This window comes from Anarhichas minor, unplaced genomic scaffold (genome assembly GCF_050575085.1).
Source record: "Anarhichas minor isolate MPS153535 unplaced genomic scaffold, ASM5057508v1 ptg000073l, whole genome shotgun sequence".
Lineage (NCBI taxonomy): Eukaryota > Metazoa > Chordata > Actinopteri > Perciformes > Anarhichadidae > Anarhichas > Anarhichas minor.
This window is the reverse complement of record NW_027466519.1, coordinates 9,100,001-9,118,055: the sequence shown is the minus strand read 5'-3', so window position 1 is coordinate 9,118,055 and position 18,055 is coordinate 9,100,001. Positions and strand designations below refer to the sequence as shown.

General features: G+C 41.4%; 1 protein-coding gene across 4 annotated transcripts in view; it reads left to right on the top strand.

The window, feature by feature from the left end:
- The first annotated feature begins 578 nt into the window (after positions 1–578).
- The window catches only part of slc38a9 (solute carrier family 38 member 9), a 31,174-nt gene continuing 13,697 nt past the window's right edge, over positions 579–18,055 (top strand). Inside the window, exons 1-8 of one of the 4 annotated variants that reach the window (XM_076079645.1) lie at positions 579–717; positions 825–912; positions 2,273–2,341; positions 2,493–2,636; positions 10,440–10,569; positions 16,263–16,381; positions 16,510–16,573; positions 16,755–16,848. In XM_076079645.1, coding sequence (XP_075935760.1) covers positions 2,539–2,636; positions 10,440–10,569; positions 16,263–16,381; positions 16,510–16,573; positions 16,755–16,848 — 505 coding nt within the window. In that variant the 5' untranslated portion in view covers positions 579–717; positions 825–912; positions 2,273–2,341; positions 2,493–2,538. Of the gene's footprint in view, positions 2,342–2,492; positions 2,637–10,439; positions 10,570–16,262; positions 16,382–16,509; positions 16,574–16,754; positions 16,849–18,055 lie in introns of all 4 variants that reach the window. The other 3 variants (XM_076079646.1, XM_076079644.1, XM_076079643.1) reach the window with 3 other exon arrangements.

Below are 18,055 nucleotides of genomic sequence, written 5' to 3'. Positions count from 1 at the left end.
CTGTGTAAGATGAGAGTTTGTGTTCTTTTCCTGGAATTGTAGAGACATTTTCAGCTCTGTCTGTGCATCCATTGCTCACAATATCAATACCATTTATACAGAGAGTGCATAAATAGGCACCTCGTGTTGCTTTTCATAGATTTGTAAAGCTAAATATGCTTGGTGCTCAAACAGTCAAAGTTGATGGACAATGTTTTCGTCCTGTTGAATTTTAATGTAAAGAGGTCGGCCATATGATCTGCCCAGAGAATTGTTTTTGTTGCTGTTTTTTACATTCCTTCTGATACAAATTAAAAGTTTTTATTTTGTATGTCATGTGATTGTTGTGTTACAAATGGGCTACAGCTGAATCTCGTTGTGCATCCTTGTGTTGCATAATGACAATAAATGATCCTTGAATCCTTAAATTCTTTGATCGTGACACGGAATGCTTTCCCTTTTAGGAAAGCCGCATATCTCAGTTGTGGAACGGTGAGATTCATTATTGTATGACGAGATTTCTCTCTCGCGCGTTCCGCTTCAGTTCAGCAGGTGGCGGTAGTGCAGTTTAACGCTCTATGCAAACCCCGAGAAGAAGAGGAAACACCAAACGAAGGAGCGAAAGAAGAAGAAAAGGAAGCCCATCGGTAATAACGAGAAGACAGCACAGCTCGTCCCTCATCAGTTGGAAGTAGAACCTCTGTCATTCCACTACCTCTTCATACGGACTGCGGACACGTTAGTTATCATACTGCGACAACTTATTTTGGAACAGTAGCTTACTTTACCACCCTCCGCTGTGTGTGTTTTATTTAATTTATTATTTAATTTTTAATCCACGTTAGACCAACTTGCTGGTTGTAACATTCGCTGACACGGCAAACCTGAGATGAGCTGAAGACAATAAGAAGGAGCACTTCACTGCAGACCTTGGTACGGATTTGACCTTCTGCTATAACGTTAACCTAACTATGCTAAAGTATCTGTGTGTCTCTGTGTGTCTCTGTGTGTAGGGTGGGTGGGGGGGGGGGGGGGTGGGGGCTAACATTCACCTACTTTGGGTACTAAAATTGGGAAGAAAGCAGACAGGAAGTGTCTGTCCGGTGAGACTAACGTTCCACCTTCTAACATCTCTGTCACTACCACTAACAGCTGGTTTCTTACAGTATGCTAGCGTTAAGTCAAAGAATTCAACAGAATATCTATCTGTATGGTCACGTGCCGTCTGGTTTGACGTCTGCGCGTGAGGTGAGGTTATCTAACGTCACTGCTGAAGTGAGGCACTAGCTGTACGGCTGACTGTGGGACTGTGGCTGGTGACGGGAAGAGGACAAGCTTTATCGTGTTTGTGAATATGTGTATGCCGAGTCAGCTGCTACCCCCCCACCTCATGTTACTACAGCTGCGGGTTTATACATGACATTTGCATAGTGCTGAGTCAGTACTTTGAATCATGGTCGGGCACTGAATTGCTTTTCCTGAGCAAGCATATGGACCAGCTTTAATTACAATACCAGCAAATCTCCACATAAAATAGACAAAAACTAATTATACCCCTATTTGTCCAACCATGTCCATCTCCCACAGTAGTACAGATGGTTTGGAGTTTCAAAGGTCATGGTTTTCTGTGTGAGACGTGGTGGAAGTAGCCTCCCAAAACTGCTTTATTAACTGATGTATAACTGCATAGTGTTGTGACTAAAAATGACAACCATATTGGCAACCACTTTTAAAAGTTAATGTTGAGCCCTGTTAAATAATATACTACAGATGACAGTTAACTGTAGTCCAGTCATGGGATGGAGAGAAATGGTCTCTGGGTTAGTGTTAGTGAAGCCTTACTGCTGCTCACCATGAACAGGCAAATAATGAATAGCAAGGCAAAGGATGTTTTGGTTCATCTCTCGCATCTCAAGCAATCAATTAATGTGGCTTTGTTTGCATAAAAGTAAAAAAAAAGCAATGTTGCCAAAGCATCAAATATAAAACTAAGTGGGCACCCCTCTGAGGGCGAGTTTCAGCTGATTTTGCATGGTGCATATTTCTAAATGAATTAGTTTCAGCAATCTTGGGGCCATGTAATGTTCCAAGGAGGAACGGGTCAGACCCAGCAGCTCATTTTTATCCTGGGTCAGCAAGCAGGTTAAGATAGATAGATACTTTATTCATCCCCAGGGGGAAATTTGTTTGTTTTAATATGGTCAAATCTGGTTTTGACTGCTTCCAGAGATTTAAAACTTGCCTGTGACAGATAATCCAGTAGACATAATATTCACACTTCTGGATTACCCAGTTTCCAAGTCTCTACAGGATCATTTTCACAGAATTCTGGAGTGAGTGGGAACCAGTGGCTACCTGGAAGGTAGAACAACACATTCACAAATCAGAAACAACACAGAGCTGTATAATGTCAACTACATTTGACTGCAGTTAACATCCGCACTTCACAAATATTGTTTTATGGTTGCTCTGTGACAGACACTGATTCGATTTTACAACATATTTGCTCCCAGTCAGGTGATGAGCGTTGAGAGGCTTTAGCTGAAAGTCAAAGGTATCATGGAGGACGACTACAGGCCTCTGCTGAGCCCAGAGCAGACTGGAGAGTGCTACTCGAACCGAGACTCCACAGACTCGCTGGACTTCAAGACTAAAAGGTAGATTACACTGAAACACTACACCAATCAATATGCAGTGTTTACCAGCACCACCCGTGTGTTTGCATGATGGGAAAAAGAAGTCTCTCCTGTGAGATACAACTGCACACAGGTTCATGTTGTTCAATAGATGTTAGAGCCAAATATGGTGTTGTAAATACAACTGTATTTCTCTGTGTGTACATTGGGTGGCGCTGTATTCATGTCCTGGGCTCAGGTATATAGGTCCTGAAATTGCCGTGGTTGTCAGGTGTTTGACTCCGGAAGGGCAAAGGGTTTTGACCGCTATACACTAATGTGATGTGTGAATGCAACTGGTGCATTTACTGTCGGTGGAAAGAATGGGACATTTTTTCAGTTGTGGAACAATGTACAAAATGTCCCATTCTTTCCACCAATGCATATTAATTGCAAATAGACGATAGGCCACAATTCTAACAGCTTTACAGTAACAGTGGAAGTTAATATTAAGCCATACAGTAACAGGGTTCAATGAAAACTAATCACTTTATTTTGTACAGGCGATGGTTCTCTCTACTCTTGCTATCTGTGTTTTTATATGACTAAAACTTTTGAAAAAGAGTCCTCGGTCTCAATGGATTTTGTCTAATTAAAGGTTAATAATATTGATTGAAAAAAAAAAAAAGAAGCTAACAAGCCAGCTGTTCAACTAGAGCTGAACTGCTGATTGATAACTGAATAATAAGTTAGTTTTTGTTTTGCTTAAAGTTCTCAGAGTACACCAGAATGTTACATTTTAAAGCTCACACACACACACACATATGTATGTATGTATGTATATATGTATAATATTAATTAATTAATAATTGTTAATAGTTGTTTAAAACATTTAATAATAACAATAAATAACCACAAAGAAATAAGAATAAAATTGAATATGATTGTCTGATTTATGTTAGTTTTTTGTTAAAATAATCTAAGAAAACACTTTGAATCTGTAGACTACTGCCTAATAGTCTTATTATTGCCATTTGATGACAATTGCTCATATATTGTAAGCCTAAATAAGTACATTTATTATTTTGAACAAAGGTTAAATGTTATTTCACAAGTTTCAAAAAGTGCCCCCAATTTTTTGAAAATGCCCCTGGATTTCAGTCAGTGGGGGCAAAAATTGCCCCCAAAGAAATATGTAAATTTTCTACCCTGAACTGCAGAGTGCAGATACATGAATACGCCGAGATTGTGTCTCCTCTCTGACTGCAGCTGGGACTGCTGCAAGACTGCCTGTGAGTGCTTTGGGGCGGCTCACGGCAGCACCCGCTGCTCGTTCACGACAGTGCAGAACGTACGTGTTTTCACGTCAGAGTCAAAACACCAGAAAAAGTCGCTAGATTTGTCGCTAGTAGCTTTTAATCAATAAAGTTGCCAAGAGGGTTCGGAAAGTCGCCAGATTTAGCGAGAAAGTTGGCAACACAGGCACCGACTAATTGTGTCCCCAGAGCAACATTGGACTTAACATTGGACGTAACAATGGTTCCGATCACATATTAAACCAAACAAAAATCCATCTTCATAAAAACAAGTTGTACAAATAATAGTATATAAACAAGCATATTAAAGCTACTGCAGATGTAAAAACAAAAGCAGTTCACTTACCAGAGCTGCTGTTCACTATTTAAAGACAAAGTCCTCCTTTCTTTGTAAATAAAGAGTTTAATCTCACGGTTGTTCAGTACATCCGTGCGTTTTAGTTCCAGTAAGAAGTCCTTCTCCATTCATGGACGCCAGTGAAGACAATCGAGCCTCCCCAGTTGTATTTCTTGAATAGGTTTTAATGCGTTTGAGGGCTGAAAATGTCCGCTCGGCACAGGCAGCAGATATTGGGATTGTCACCGCCCAAAATGTCACGTAGTTGTAGGCCAGCTAGAAGGCTCTGACATGTCAAAGAATACGCCCAACATGTCAAACTAAAGATCTGATTGGTTGAAGACTATGACAATCAACAATATCGTCCCCATTCACTTAAACTGCAAAGGGATTCACTTGTGAGTTTGCAGGCCTCGGGCCTCTGTTCTTACCTAGAGACACAGAGGTGAAATCTGATTGGATAAAAGCTCTACTTAAAACAAGCTGCACTGGAAGCAGAGCAACTGAGGAAGACAGTAGCTGTGCAATGAGAAAATAAGATAATGGGAAAAATAATTATAATACATTAGGGCTGCAACAACGAATCGATAAAAATCGATTATTAAAATAGTTTTTCATTATCGAATTTCATTATCGATTCGTTGTGTCGCGTGATTATTGCGCCACTCAATAAGTCGCGGAGATGTTTGAGTATAACAAAAAAAAGGAAAAGGTAGAGGAAAGACCATCGGAGAGACCCGTTGTGGTGTTGTGTAAAACAAGTTTAGGAGACCGTAGTATCTTTGGCTAACTTTATTAGCTCAACATTAGCATAACACCGAGACTGTTGACTGACTGGATTCATACAACTCCAAGTGCGGACTGCGGACTGTACACGCCCACGTCTGACATCACACACACCTGATAACTCCGCTCTGCATGTCGATAAAGTAGTACCATTACATTACACCCGTAACCATCCATCCATCCATCCATCCATCCATCCATTTTCCTCCGCTTATCCGGGGTCGGGTCGCGGTGGCAACAGGCCAAGCAGGCTGACCCAGACTTCCCTCTCAACGGCAACATGTTCCAGCTCATTCTGGGGGATCCCGAGGCGTTCCCAGGCCAGCTGGGAGATGTAATCCCTCCAGCGTGTTCTGGGTCTTCCCCGGGGTCTCTTCCCAGTTGGACGTGCCTGGAAAACCTCCAGTGGGAGGCGTCCAGGAGGCATCCTAATTAGATGCCCAAACCACCTCAGCTGACTCCTTTCGACGCGAAGGAGTAGCGGCTCGACTCCAAGCTCCCTCCTGATGACCGAGCTCCTTACCCTATCTCTAAGGCAGAGCCCGGCCACCCTACGGAGGAAGCTCATTTCGGCCGCTTGTAGCCGCGACCTTGTCCTTTCGGTCACGACCCAGAGTTCGTGACCATAGGTGAGGGTAGGAACGTAGACCGAGTGGTAAATTGAGAGCTTTGCCTTCCGGCTCAGCTCCCTCTTCACCAAGACGGTCCGGTGCAGCGCCTGCTTTACTGCTGCAGCCGCACCGATCCGCCTGTCGATCTCCCGCTCCTTCTTACCCTCACTCGTGAACAAGACCCCGAGATACTTGAACTCCTTCGCTTGAGGTAGGCACTCCGTCCCCACCTGGAGGGAGCAATCAGTTGTACACCCGTAACGTTGTTCTGAAACATTAATGTTAATTATTACTTTAACAGCTCAGGGATGTTCAAGGAGCAACCTGTTTGTGCACTTTCTGAAGATCAGTTCTGTTTTTGAATAAAGTGTTGGAAATTAATGCTTTTTAATTTTTTTTTAATCGCCCGATTAATCGATTATTAAAATAATCGTTAGTTGCAGCCCTATAATACATGTAGTGTATTCATGAAAAATTATTAAATTATAAAGTGTGTGTGTGTGTGTGTGTGTGTGTGTGTGTGTGTGTGTGTGTGTGTGTGTGTGTGTGTGTGTGTGTGTGTGTGTGTGTGTGTGTGTGTGTGTGTGTGTGTGTGTGTGTGTGTGTGTGTGTGTGTGTGTGTGTGTGTGTGTGTGTGTGTGTGTGTGTGTGTGTGTGTGTGTGTGTGTGTGTGTGTGTGTGTGTGTGTGTGTGTGTGTGTGTGTGTGTGTGTGTGTGTGTGTGTGTGTGTGTGTGTGTGTGTGTGTGTGTGTGTGTGTGTGTGTGTGAATTTTAATCCAGTTAGGTATTTCACAGTGACCGACTAGCTTTCTAGAAATAATGCATTACAAACACTCTCTTCCAGTAACTCACATACATGTGTATGTTTTCTTTGGTGTGTACAAGTTCCTTCAGTCAACACATGTTTAAGGTTCAAAACAAATGTCTTTATCTCTGTTCTGTACAATTGATATTTTGGGATGCATTTAACTGTTTGAATTTCTATTTCTTTCATCATTTTTTGATCGTCTGTCTATAACAGGGGTCGGCAACCTTCACCAAATATAATTTGTCTGGAGCTGCAAAAGCTATTTGATATCACAGCTTATAAAGTTTTATATATATTTATAACTATAGTTGGTTGTATTTATGAAATTATAGAACAAGAATAAAGACAATTCTGGACATTTTGTTGCCATTTTACCTGTTAGAACAATATCAAACTCTTATGAAGAGGAGAAAAAAACTTGCTCAGTTTGCTTCAGCAGTTGACAAATTGCTCTCATCTCCAGCGTGATACTTTTCAGCAAATGCTGTGTGCTTGTTCTGGAAGTGTCTTTCAACATTACATTTCTTGTTGTTTACAAATTTCTCGCCGCATACAGGTAAGCCAGCATTGTTAGCAGAGAAAGCAAATAAATACGTCCACGCAGAATTAAACTCTATTTTTCTCCGTGACTTTTCTTTTTTTGGATTCATCCATTGATAGTTTACAGAGGGCGGGGGTCTGAAAATCATGATTAGCCACATGCAGGGAAAGGCTCTTGACAGCGACGTAATAGGATGTGACGCACATTTTAGTTGACAAACTAGCAGTTCAGTGACAGAGGTACATCCCAAGTCTCTTAACTGTCATTTCCTCGCTCCTCGCTTGAACCGGAAGTTGTTCTGTTCATTGTAGGTCTGAACAACAAAAGGACCACAAACAACTTTCTTCATTTATTAGAAAGATTGGTCTTTTCATGGTCTGATATTTCCCTCAAAAACTTTTATTATGGATACAATTAAAGTCCGAGAGAGCTGAGAGAGTAAACACTTTTTACATCATTGATCATTCCTGAGTGTCGGGTTTGATGAGTTATATCATTTACATTTAACCTGAAACATGGGGCCTAATAAATTAATTTCAGTGTTCAAGAGAAACCATAATCATATTCTGGGTTAATTAATAATGACTTGACAATCACGATTTCAAAATGTACAGATGCAAATAATTCATAAATAAGACAAACACATTCCGCCGGTAGAAATCGGTCCTGCGCTTATAAACAGAACACAGTTTGTTAAAGAGGTAACAGGCTACAGAGAGAAAACACCTCTACAGTGATGATTACTGTCTTTATTAGTTTTTACTATTAAGTACAATCATCATTTGAACAGACACAAACTTCTCAAAAGTCTCTCCAGCTGTTAAAGCCGACTGAAAGCTGATCCAGCTGTGATCAGCGGCCGCAGTCATCAGAAACAGACGTCGCTTCACGTGACGCAACTGAGGAAAGGACATCTCATGTCTCATAAAAAACATTTATTCGTTTCCTCTCTCCTCTCATGGTTTCCTTGCGTCTCTCCATGCATCCCTAGTGGGAGGGACTAAGACGCAAGGAAAGGACACAAGTGAGGGAAACGGGGATGCAAATAAGAGGCTTGGGATGTACTGTACCCACAGTATCACCTCAAAACACCAAGATAAGAGGTGTTCCCTTTGAAAGATTGTCCACTGTGCAAAAAATAGGCCATGTCCACACTACTCCGTTTCCATTTGAAAACGCATGTTTTGCTACGTTTACACTGAGCGTCCACATTACGCCGGCGTTTTCGAGCATCGAAAACGGAGGAGTTTGAAAACTCTGGGGTTGCCTCATTTGTGTGGACGCTCGTAAACGCATACGTTTGGAAATGATGACGCCCACACCCGCGTTCGCTACTTGATTGGTTCTCAGCAGTCACGACGTGTCCTTCCCTGATTCGTCACGCCCCTATCACGTGACCCTTTCCCGGAAGATCACAAACAACATTGAATACCGATCGACTACCAGGTTAATTTAACATGGACAACTGACTACAGGCGTTGCTGACCTTGTTGTCTTTACTAGCAGCTGTTGTTCAGTTAAAGTCTGCATTTCTGCGGAGGAAGCAGCTGTTAATGGAGCAATTAATGAGCGGGGTGTCCAGCGGGGTTATCAGACCTACGGATCGGCCGTCTATAGCCACGGTTAGCGGCTTTAGGGAGGGTGATGGACACAAAACGGAGGACTTTCCTTATTCATGCTTATTTTGTTCTGCACAATTATTGTGAAGTCTACACACGTATACTATAAAGCAGGGGTCTTCAATGTTTTTCAGGCCAAGGACCCCCAAACTGATAGAGATGGAGCAGGGACCCCCGACTATCTATCTATATATATATATATATATATATATATATATATATATATATATATATATATATATATATATATATATATATATATTATATATATATATATTATATATATATATATATATATTATATATATATATATATATATTGTATAACTGTTTTATATTGAACTGGGCCTAGTGCCATGTATAAACATACCTCTTTATTGTGCATTCAATACTAAGCTTTTCAAATAATACACAGGTTCACATATTCATGTTTTTATTTTAAACATGTGCAAGGTACAGTGAGTAGGGTGGCCGTGCCACTGCCATTTATAAACATACCTTGTCAGCTGATACCAATGCCAATATCAACATTGTCTGTCAATTGCATGATAATCATGCATACAAGCTATTCAAACTGACGTTTTTATTTTAAACATAAATGTGGAAACGAAAATGAGTGATGGCCTATTAGTGCCACTGCCATGCATAAACATACCTGTTATCTTGCATACAATACAGAACTATTCAAATAATGTAGAGATTCATGTTTAGAAAAAAAAATATATATATATTCTTTTTTTTAAATTGTCTAATCAACCAAAGATTTTGCGGACCCCCTGCAGTACCTCCGCGGACCCCCAAAGTTCACGGACCCCCTGTTGACATTAAAACATTAATTGCTCTCCAGTACGACGGAGACTTCGGCCACCAGCAGAGCTACGAGTGAGAACAGAAACAATTAAACACATTTATGGACCCATAATCTAGTAAAGTTTTATGTGTAAGTGTTAATATTAAAGTAAATTTGATGTATGAGAGAGAGATGGAGCAAGACCCGCAGTGTTGTAACTAAGTCTGAAAAATAAAACTTCTAGAACTTTACAGGAAATTTGTCTGTTTGAGTTCATAGAGGAAGATCTTAAGTATCAAATACGACCTTTCATTATTAAAGACTACTTTATTACTTTGGTTGCTTAGTTTAAAAAAAAATACAACAATCTACTTTCTGTTTACATCGGCACCCACACGCATGCCCAGTGTATGTGAATAGTCACGTGATATTTGTTTTCAGGCGTTTTAGTCTGGACGGAGATCATTTCGAAAACAATGCCGAAACGCTGTGTGGATGGAGATCGTTTTGTTTGTTAAAACTCCGTTTTAAAAGGAAAACATAGTAGTGTGGATGTAGACTCAGGGAGCCGCAACAGAGGGGCTGAAGAGCCGCATGCTGCTCCGGAGCCACGGGTTGCCGACCCCTGACCTATAACATGTCAGAAAAAAGTGAAAATGCGCATCACTAAGATATTCAGTTTAAGATCTTAATACATTTGGTTCATTTTTTTTACATCTCAATGTGTCTCAATGTATTTCAATGCATGTGTATGTGATCGACATAGGAACAGGAAGTAAACATGGACCCCAGCTGTTGCTTAGCAATGCAATTCTCTTAAAACTTGCTAAAATGGGTGAATGCAGGTATATTCAGACAAGACCGTATGAGAGTTCTTTGAACATCAAAGCATTTTAACATGTTATAGTATAAACCCAAATACAAGTACGAATGTGGAAATGAGCACGATATCCTTTAAATATTTAATGGATTATGAAAATTGTGTCATAGGTTGGATACTGTTAAAAATGACATGACTTTTTTTTCTGCTTCTTCTAGGCCTTTCCACGTTGAGCCCAGGAATATCGTAGGTGATGACCCGCAGGAGAGGGTCTCTGCTGAGGCTGCCATCCTCAACAGCAGAGTCCATTACTACAGCAGACTGACAGCCTCTTCTGACAGACTGCTGGTAGGTCCAATCACGACCTAGTTAGTTATCACAGCTATGTACGGATTATCATGACCGTTGCACTAATGCTCTAAGGGTACCTTACTCACACACGACACATGGTAGCAATGGTCTAAATGACCTAGACACACACCATGTTCTGGCCTTTATTGCAGTCACTGTATGTTTATTATTTTGGGATTAACCACATTTTCGTTCTGCTATGTTCTATGTATACCATGTACATCACACATTATTTATCTCAAATGTAGTACAGAGCCACAACTGCAACCAAACAGTCACACAACGCACAACAATGGTGAAATCCAGCTTTGTTCTGGCATCCTTATAAAGAGAAGTCATCAAAACTCCTCGACAGTTCAAATCTGGTCCATAAGCATGTTCAGGCATATTTGTTTGTTTTTAATCACCGCATTTGCTTGCAAAAAATCATCCCCTGTTCACACAATAGCGGTGCAACACGCTGCCATTTATTGTGAATATAATCCAAATAGTATTCTGACATCTCCTCCTGCGATTAAAGACTGTCAAGTCTCCGAGGAGGAGAGTAGGAGGAGTTGAGAGAGGTTCAACTTCATGTGGATTTTTTTCTTGATATGGGGGAGCGACAACATGGATGTAACCAATCATGCATCTATTTAGTTCCCCGGGGAAGGCAAGCACAATAGTTAGCTGAAAAGATGTTAGCTCCGACCAAACTATATAAAACCATGTGGGAAAGGCCGTTCATCACGGTCATTGGCTCTCCCATTAACAATGATATGATTTTATGAGGATCAACTGGAAGCAAAACCTACTATTTTCAGTTTCTATGTGACAACAGCCTGTCATATACAGTGCATCCGGAAAGTATTCACAGCGCTTCACTTTTTCCACATTTTGTTATGTTACAGCCTTATTCCAAAATGGATTAAATTCATTATTTTCCTCAACATTCTGTACACAACAACCCATAATGACAAAGTGAAAACTGTTTTTTGCAAATCTATTAAAAATAAAGAACGAAAACATAACATGTACATAAGTATTCACAGCCTTTGCCATGACACTCAAAATTTAGCTCAGGTGCATCCTGTTTCCACTGATCATCCTTGAGATGTTTCTACAACTTGATTGGAGTCCACCTGTGCTAAATTCAGTTGATTGGACATGATTTAGAAAGGCACACACCTGTCTATATAAGGTACCACAGTTGACAGTGCATATCAGAGCATAAACCAAGCCATGAAGTCCAAGGAATTATCTGTAGACCTCCGAGACAGAATTGTATCGAGGCACAGATCTGGCGAAGGGTACAGAAAAATTTCTGCAGCATTGAAAGTCTCAATGAGCACAGTGGCCTCCATCATCCGGAAATGGAAGAAGTTTGGAACCACCAGGACTCTTCCTAGAGTTGGCCGCCCAGCCAGACTGAGCGATCGGGGGAGAAGGGCCTTAGTCAGGGAGGTGACCAGGAACCCGATGGTCACTCTGACAGAGCTCCAGTGTTGTTCTATGAAGAGAGGAGAACCTTCCAGAAGGACAACCATCTCTGCAGCACTCCACAAATCAGGCCTGTTTGGTAGAGTGGCCAGACGGAAGCCACTCCTCAGTAAAAAGCACATGACAGCCCGCCTGGAGTTTGCAAAAAGGCACCTGAAGGACTCTCAGACCATGAGAAACAAAATTCTCTGGTCTGATGAAACAAAGATTGAACTCTTTGGCCTGAATGCCAAGCGTCATGTCTGGAGGAAACCAGGCACTGCTCATCACCTGGCCAATACCATCCCTACAGTGAAGCATGGTGGTGGCAGCATCATGCTGTGGGGATGTTTTTCAGCGGGAGGAACTGGGAGACTCGTCAGGATTGAGGGAAAGATGAATGCAGCAATGTACAGAGACATCCTCGATGAAAACATGCTCCAGAGTGCTCTGGACCTCAGACTGGGGCGACGGTTCATCTTCCAACAGGACAACGACCCGAAGCACACAGCCAAGATAACAAAGGAGTGGCTTCGGAACAACTCTGTGAATGTCCTTGAGTGGCCCAGCCAGAGCCCTGACTTGAACCCGATTGAACATCTCTGGAGAGATCTGAAAATGGCTGTGCACCGACGCTCCCCATCCAACCTGATGGAACTTGAGAGGTTCTGCAAAGAAGAATGGGAGAAACTGCCCAGAAATAGGTGTGCCAAGCTTGTGGAATCATACCCAAGAAGACTTGAGGCTGTAATTGCTGCCAAAGGTGCTTCTACAAAGTATTGAGCAAAGGCTGTGAATACTTATGTACATGTTATGTTTTCGTTCTTTTATTTTTAATAGATTTGCAAGAATTTGCAAAAAACAGTTTTCACTTTGTCATTATGGGTTGTTGTGTGTAGACTGTTGAGGAAAATAATGAATTTAATCCATTTTGGAATAAGGCTGTAACATAACAAAATGTGGAAAAAGTGAAGCGCTGTGAATACTTTCCGGATGCACTGTACAGATAAGGTGCAGTGTGTAGCATTTGGTGTCATGTAGCAGTGAGGTTGCAGATTGCAATCACTTAAAACTTCTCCTGTGTGCCAAGTGTGTAAGAGATCTATGGTGTCCGACACGAAAAAGTGGAAACGCAGATGGCCCTGTCTTCAGTGTTTTGGTTTATACGTTCTGGGCTACTGTAGAAACATGATGGCCGGCTCTTTATACACTAAAGAAAACATACTTATTAATATCATATTCTATACCTGCCAATACATCTCCCTAAATGCTACACACCGTTACTTCACGACAATGCACACATCAAGAAATGTTGCCAGTAATCCACAACCCAGTCTTTAGTAGCTCAGATGGAGATGCACTCTGTTTGCCAGCTTTAATCGAAGACCTGTTTATCAGAGAGATCTTAAATTTCCATCAGAAAGAATCCCACCAAACCGTGTGCCATCTCCTCTGTAGCAGTCAATAAGCACACACTCTTGTGGGCACTGTTGACAGATCTACAGCAAAAGCCACACGTACTGACTCATTTGTTAAACCTGGCTACCTGGTAACGAGCTGGCTGTAGTCGAGGCACCTGGAGAGGTCTGTTGTGTTGGTAAAGATATTGTTGGCTAAAGGAGAGTTGGTAAAGCCACTGTGCAGAAAAGCTGTAGTCTAATTAGACTAGGGCAATCGTCAATGAACAAAATAACATGATTTCACTGTAAATATCACGATTGGTGACGTAGCAATCATATTGGTTTTACGTCTGAACAGGCGATCTGCTGTTGTATGACCGTTGTTCTTTCCCTAATAAACCAAATGCAATGGTTTCAGCCACTGCTATAGCTGGTTTTATCTCCTCTGGCTGCAAGGCCTCTAAGGTCACCTAAAGACTAGCAGCTTCAACCTTCATCTCTCTCTCTCTCTGAGTTAATGGTGCTCCGGTTTTCACTGCTTTTGCAGAGGTAAGAACGAGCGCTGATAGACTTGACTTCATTCTGTGTCATCTTGCTTGCTTAAAACTAAAGCAGCCCAGTACACATTTTATTATTTGTACCTGTGCTTTTCATCCTGTGACATGTCAAAATGTATTCAGTAAAAAAGGCCTATTGTCCATGCTCACTGTGTACCGTTCCAGTACCCATACTATCATACGATTTAGTATGTCCCAATACATAGTATATCTAATGCTGCATATCCAGTTGCATTTTGCAGTGTGCTAGCCAGCATGCTTTTCTGGTTATTCTGACAAACAATCCTTTTTGCTGCAGACATATGGGGAAGAGGATCAAAGTTCAAGGTGCCATGTTAAGAGGAAGTACTATGTCCCAATTGAAAGCATACTGCATGCAACAGTATGTACTTTGTAAGGGCAGCTGTAGTATGTACTAAAAGTATGAAGTAAAGGTACAGTCAGGGCCATAAGTATTTGGACTATGACACAATTTTTCTAATTTTCCCTCTTCACACACTGGATTTGAAATGAATCAGTCAATATGTGGTTGAAGTTTAGACTTTCAGCTTTAATTCAATGGATAAAACAAAAAAATCACAATAACAGTTTAGGAATTACAGCCACTTTTACACAGCCACCCACATTTTCAGAGGCTCAAAAGTAATTGGACAATTGTCTGACACTGGCCAGATGTGTCCTGTTCTGTCACTATTTCATGAAAAATGATGCAGATAATAGGATTCAAATTGTTATATTGGTAGTTGGTCCTTGGAACTCTCAGCATACGGACCAAAAAGGTTTCAATGCAAGTGAAGGAGGCCATTATTAGGTTAAAATTGGTGTACCGTCATAACATCTACCGAAGTCAAGAACACTCTGGAGGAGGTAGGCGTGCCATTGTTAAAGTCTACAATCAAGAGATGCCTTCATGAATCTAAATACAGAGGGTTTACAACAAGGTGCAAACCTCTGGTAACACTGAAGAACAGGAAGGTCTGATTAGACTTTGCCAGAAAACATCTGAAAAAGACTGACTAGTTTGGGAACCAGATTATTTGGACAGATGAAACGAAGAATAACTTGTACCAGAATGATGGAAGAGAAAAGTGTGGAGAAGGAAAGGAACATCATCTGTCTAACATGGTGGAGGCAGTATGACATGGGCATGTATGGCCGGCAATGGATCTGGGTCGCTGGTGTCCATTGATGTCACAGCTAATAGAAGCAGCAGGATGAGTTCTGAGGTGTTTAAGGCTAAACTATCTGCTCAGATTCAGCCTAATGCTATAAAACTGATTGGATGACGCCTCACAGTGCAGATGGATAACGACCTAAAACATACTGTGAACACAACCCAAGAGCTTCTCAAGGCAAAGGAATGGAATATTCTTCACTGGCCAAGTCAGTGATCTCACCCCAAGCGAGCATTCTTTTCACTTACTGAAGATAAAACTAATGGCAGAAAGACCCACAAACAAGCAGCAGCTGAAGGAGGCTGCAGTAAAAGGTCTGTCATAGCATCTCAAGGGAGGAAACTCAGTGTTTGGTGATGTTTATTGTGCCAGACTTCAGGCAATCATTGACTGCAAATGATTTTCCTCCAAGTATTAAAAATAATGATTATATTCACAATTATGTCAGATTGTCCAATTACTTTTGAGCCTGTGTAGAAATGGCTGTAATTCCTAAACGGTTATTGTGATTATTTTGTTTTATCCATTGAATTAAAGCTGAAAGTCTACACTTCATCCACATATTGACTGATTAGTTTCAAATCCATTGGGGTTGTGTAAAGAGGCAAAATTAGAAAAATTGTGTCACAGTCCAAATACTTATGGCCCTGACTGTATGTCATTTAGAACATAGCTACAGTAATATCTCTCAAAATGGTGGACAACATTGCTGGGGCAACAGTAAGGATGCTTTTAATGTGTTGGTTTTATTTACAGAGCAACTAATGTCAATAGATGTTAAAGCATAGGAAACTTGACCAGTGGTGGTGCACATGCATTTGACAACACATTCAATTGTCGGACATGGCACCATCTTCACCAGTGTTTACAGATTATTTACCAACATTTTCAACCTCCTCTTTCATTTATCAAACAAAAACAATGAGCATTAGTGCCCTGTACCTTGAAAGGAATGCGGTCAAATAGATAAGTGGTTGTGTTAGCAAGCGTTCAACAGTAAACAACAGCTCTTCTGTTTGATGAGCTAATTTTTCAAAAAGGCTCATGTTGCGGTCCCTGTGAGGACTTCATCTTTAGTATCTGGCTGTTTTTTTCCTCAGAGTCCACCAAACCATGTGATCCCTGGGCCGGAAGAGCTCTACATCTACAGCCCACTGGGGACAGCTTTCAAGGTGACAGGCAGTGACCCCTCCTCTAAAAACCCCAGTATCATCACCATGTAAGCCCTGTCAGTGAAACGGTCTGCAGTGTAATTGGTCAGGAAATCAACCTGTGCTAAATGTTGTCTTCGTACTTGTGAATGTCTTTAACTGCTGTGATTAATACTTTGCTTTTCTCTCCTCACAGATTTGCTATATGGAACACAATGATGGGCACATCCATACTCAGCATACCTTGGGGTATAAAGCAGGTGATTTGCTTCATTCCACACTCTTCGAGTGCTTTGCTCATTCGAAGCCACTTAAAGGACGAGCTCTGTATTGACCTCAGTTATTCTTGAATTACTGATTTGCAGTACGTATGCTCATTAACTTTGCCTTACAGTACAAATGCTGAAATATGAACAGTCAGTGGTGTCTTTGTCCCGATAGGCTGGTTTCACTTTGGGGGTCCTTATCCTCATCTTCACAGGCCTGCTGATGCTCTACTGTTGTTACATCGTCCTCAAATCCCCCAAGTCAATACGTAAGTCCAACAAAAACAGAACATTTAAACAAGTAATAAATGGGTATTATTCTTTTATTCTTCTTTCCAAGAACTGTAATTGACAGCAAGGCTCTGGACTGTTTTTTGTGCGTGATCGAGGGAAGTTAATAATATACTGTTCAACTGCCAACCTTCAATAGGAAATTTCACAGATTAATGCTAGCAGTTTAATGGTTAAAGTAATATTAAAATCAAATTTTAAAAAGTTAGGCAAAATTCTTAACAGGAGAATAGCTGGTCTTCCCTAAAGGTCAGCCCACCTGAAATTAACCTGATTCGGAGTTGTTGCTAACGTCGAGGCAAACCTCCTTAATTTGAATCAGCTGCAGGTGACAAGTAAGACACGGAAGTTAACGTTGGTCTTCAGGAGTATTAGCATTTATTCACTGACAAATAAACACACTGCACTGCTACGTTCACTCACAGCTATAATGTTACTGCTGAGTCATACTCATTGTCACACACGCTCTTTCTCTCGCCCTCTCTCTCGGCCGGACACTTGCTAATGTTAAGCCGGGCCTGCAGTACGCTGGTGTAAACCCTAACAGAGTATACTCCGTACTGTCGGCAGTCGAGCTGGTCACTGTGATTACTCTGAGCAACATGCCTGGGAATGAAAAACAATATAACAAGTCTCTGATCAAGAATATTAAATGTCTTAAGTCTTAAATGTTGCTTTTGTGGGTTATGTGCGTGGGAGGCTGTGACGTTACTGTCTGTTCGTGGTGTAACGGACCACGGTTGATCCGTGATCTGTATGGAGCCTCCACATCCAACAAACCTCCGATGTTCAGACAGCTGGTGGGATATCAATGAAGAAGGCTGAACAGTGTGTCTCATCATCTCTCAGCCTTTTTAAAGATGTGGAGCTGACAGAAGGCGGGGGGGGGAATAAAGAAGCCTCGCTTTTATGACTCGGTGGTTGCCAGTCTAACCGAGTGCTTTCCAGACTCAGTAGACCTGGGATAGACCTGTGGTGCATAAGCTAAATCTTGTACAGCGATACACAAATGTGGGTGTGTCAGGTTCGAGTGTGTGTCGGGTTAGAGAGAGAGAGAGAGAGGCCAGTGTGTTCAGCTTTACTTTAGCCGTGGCGATGCGTGTGCTGTGCAAAGCGGGTATAGCTTGTTGATTTCCTTGGCAGTTGCATCCATAAACTTTTGTTTTGAGTCTGTATAAGACTTCA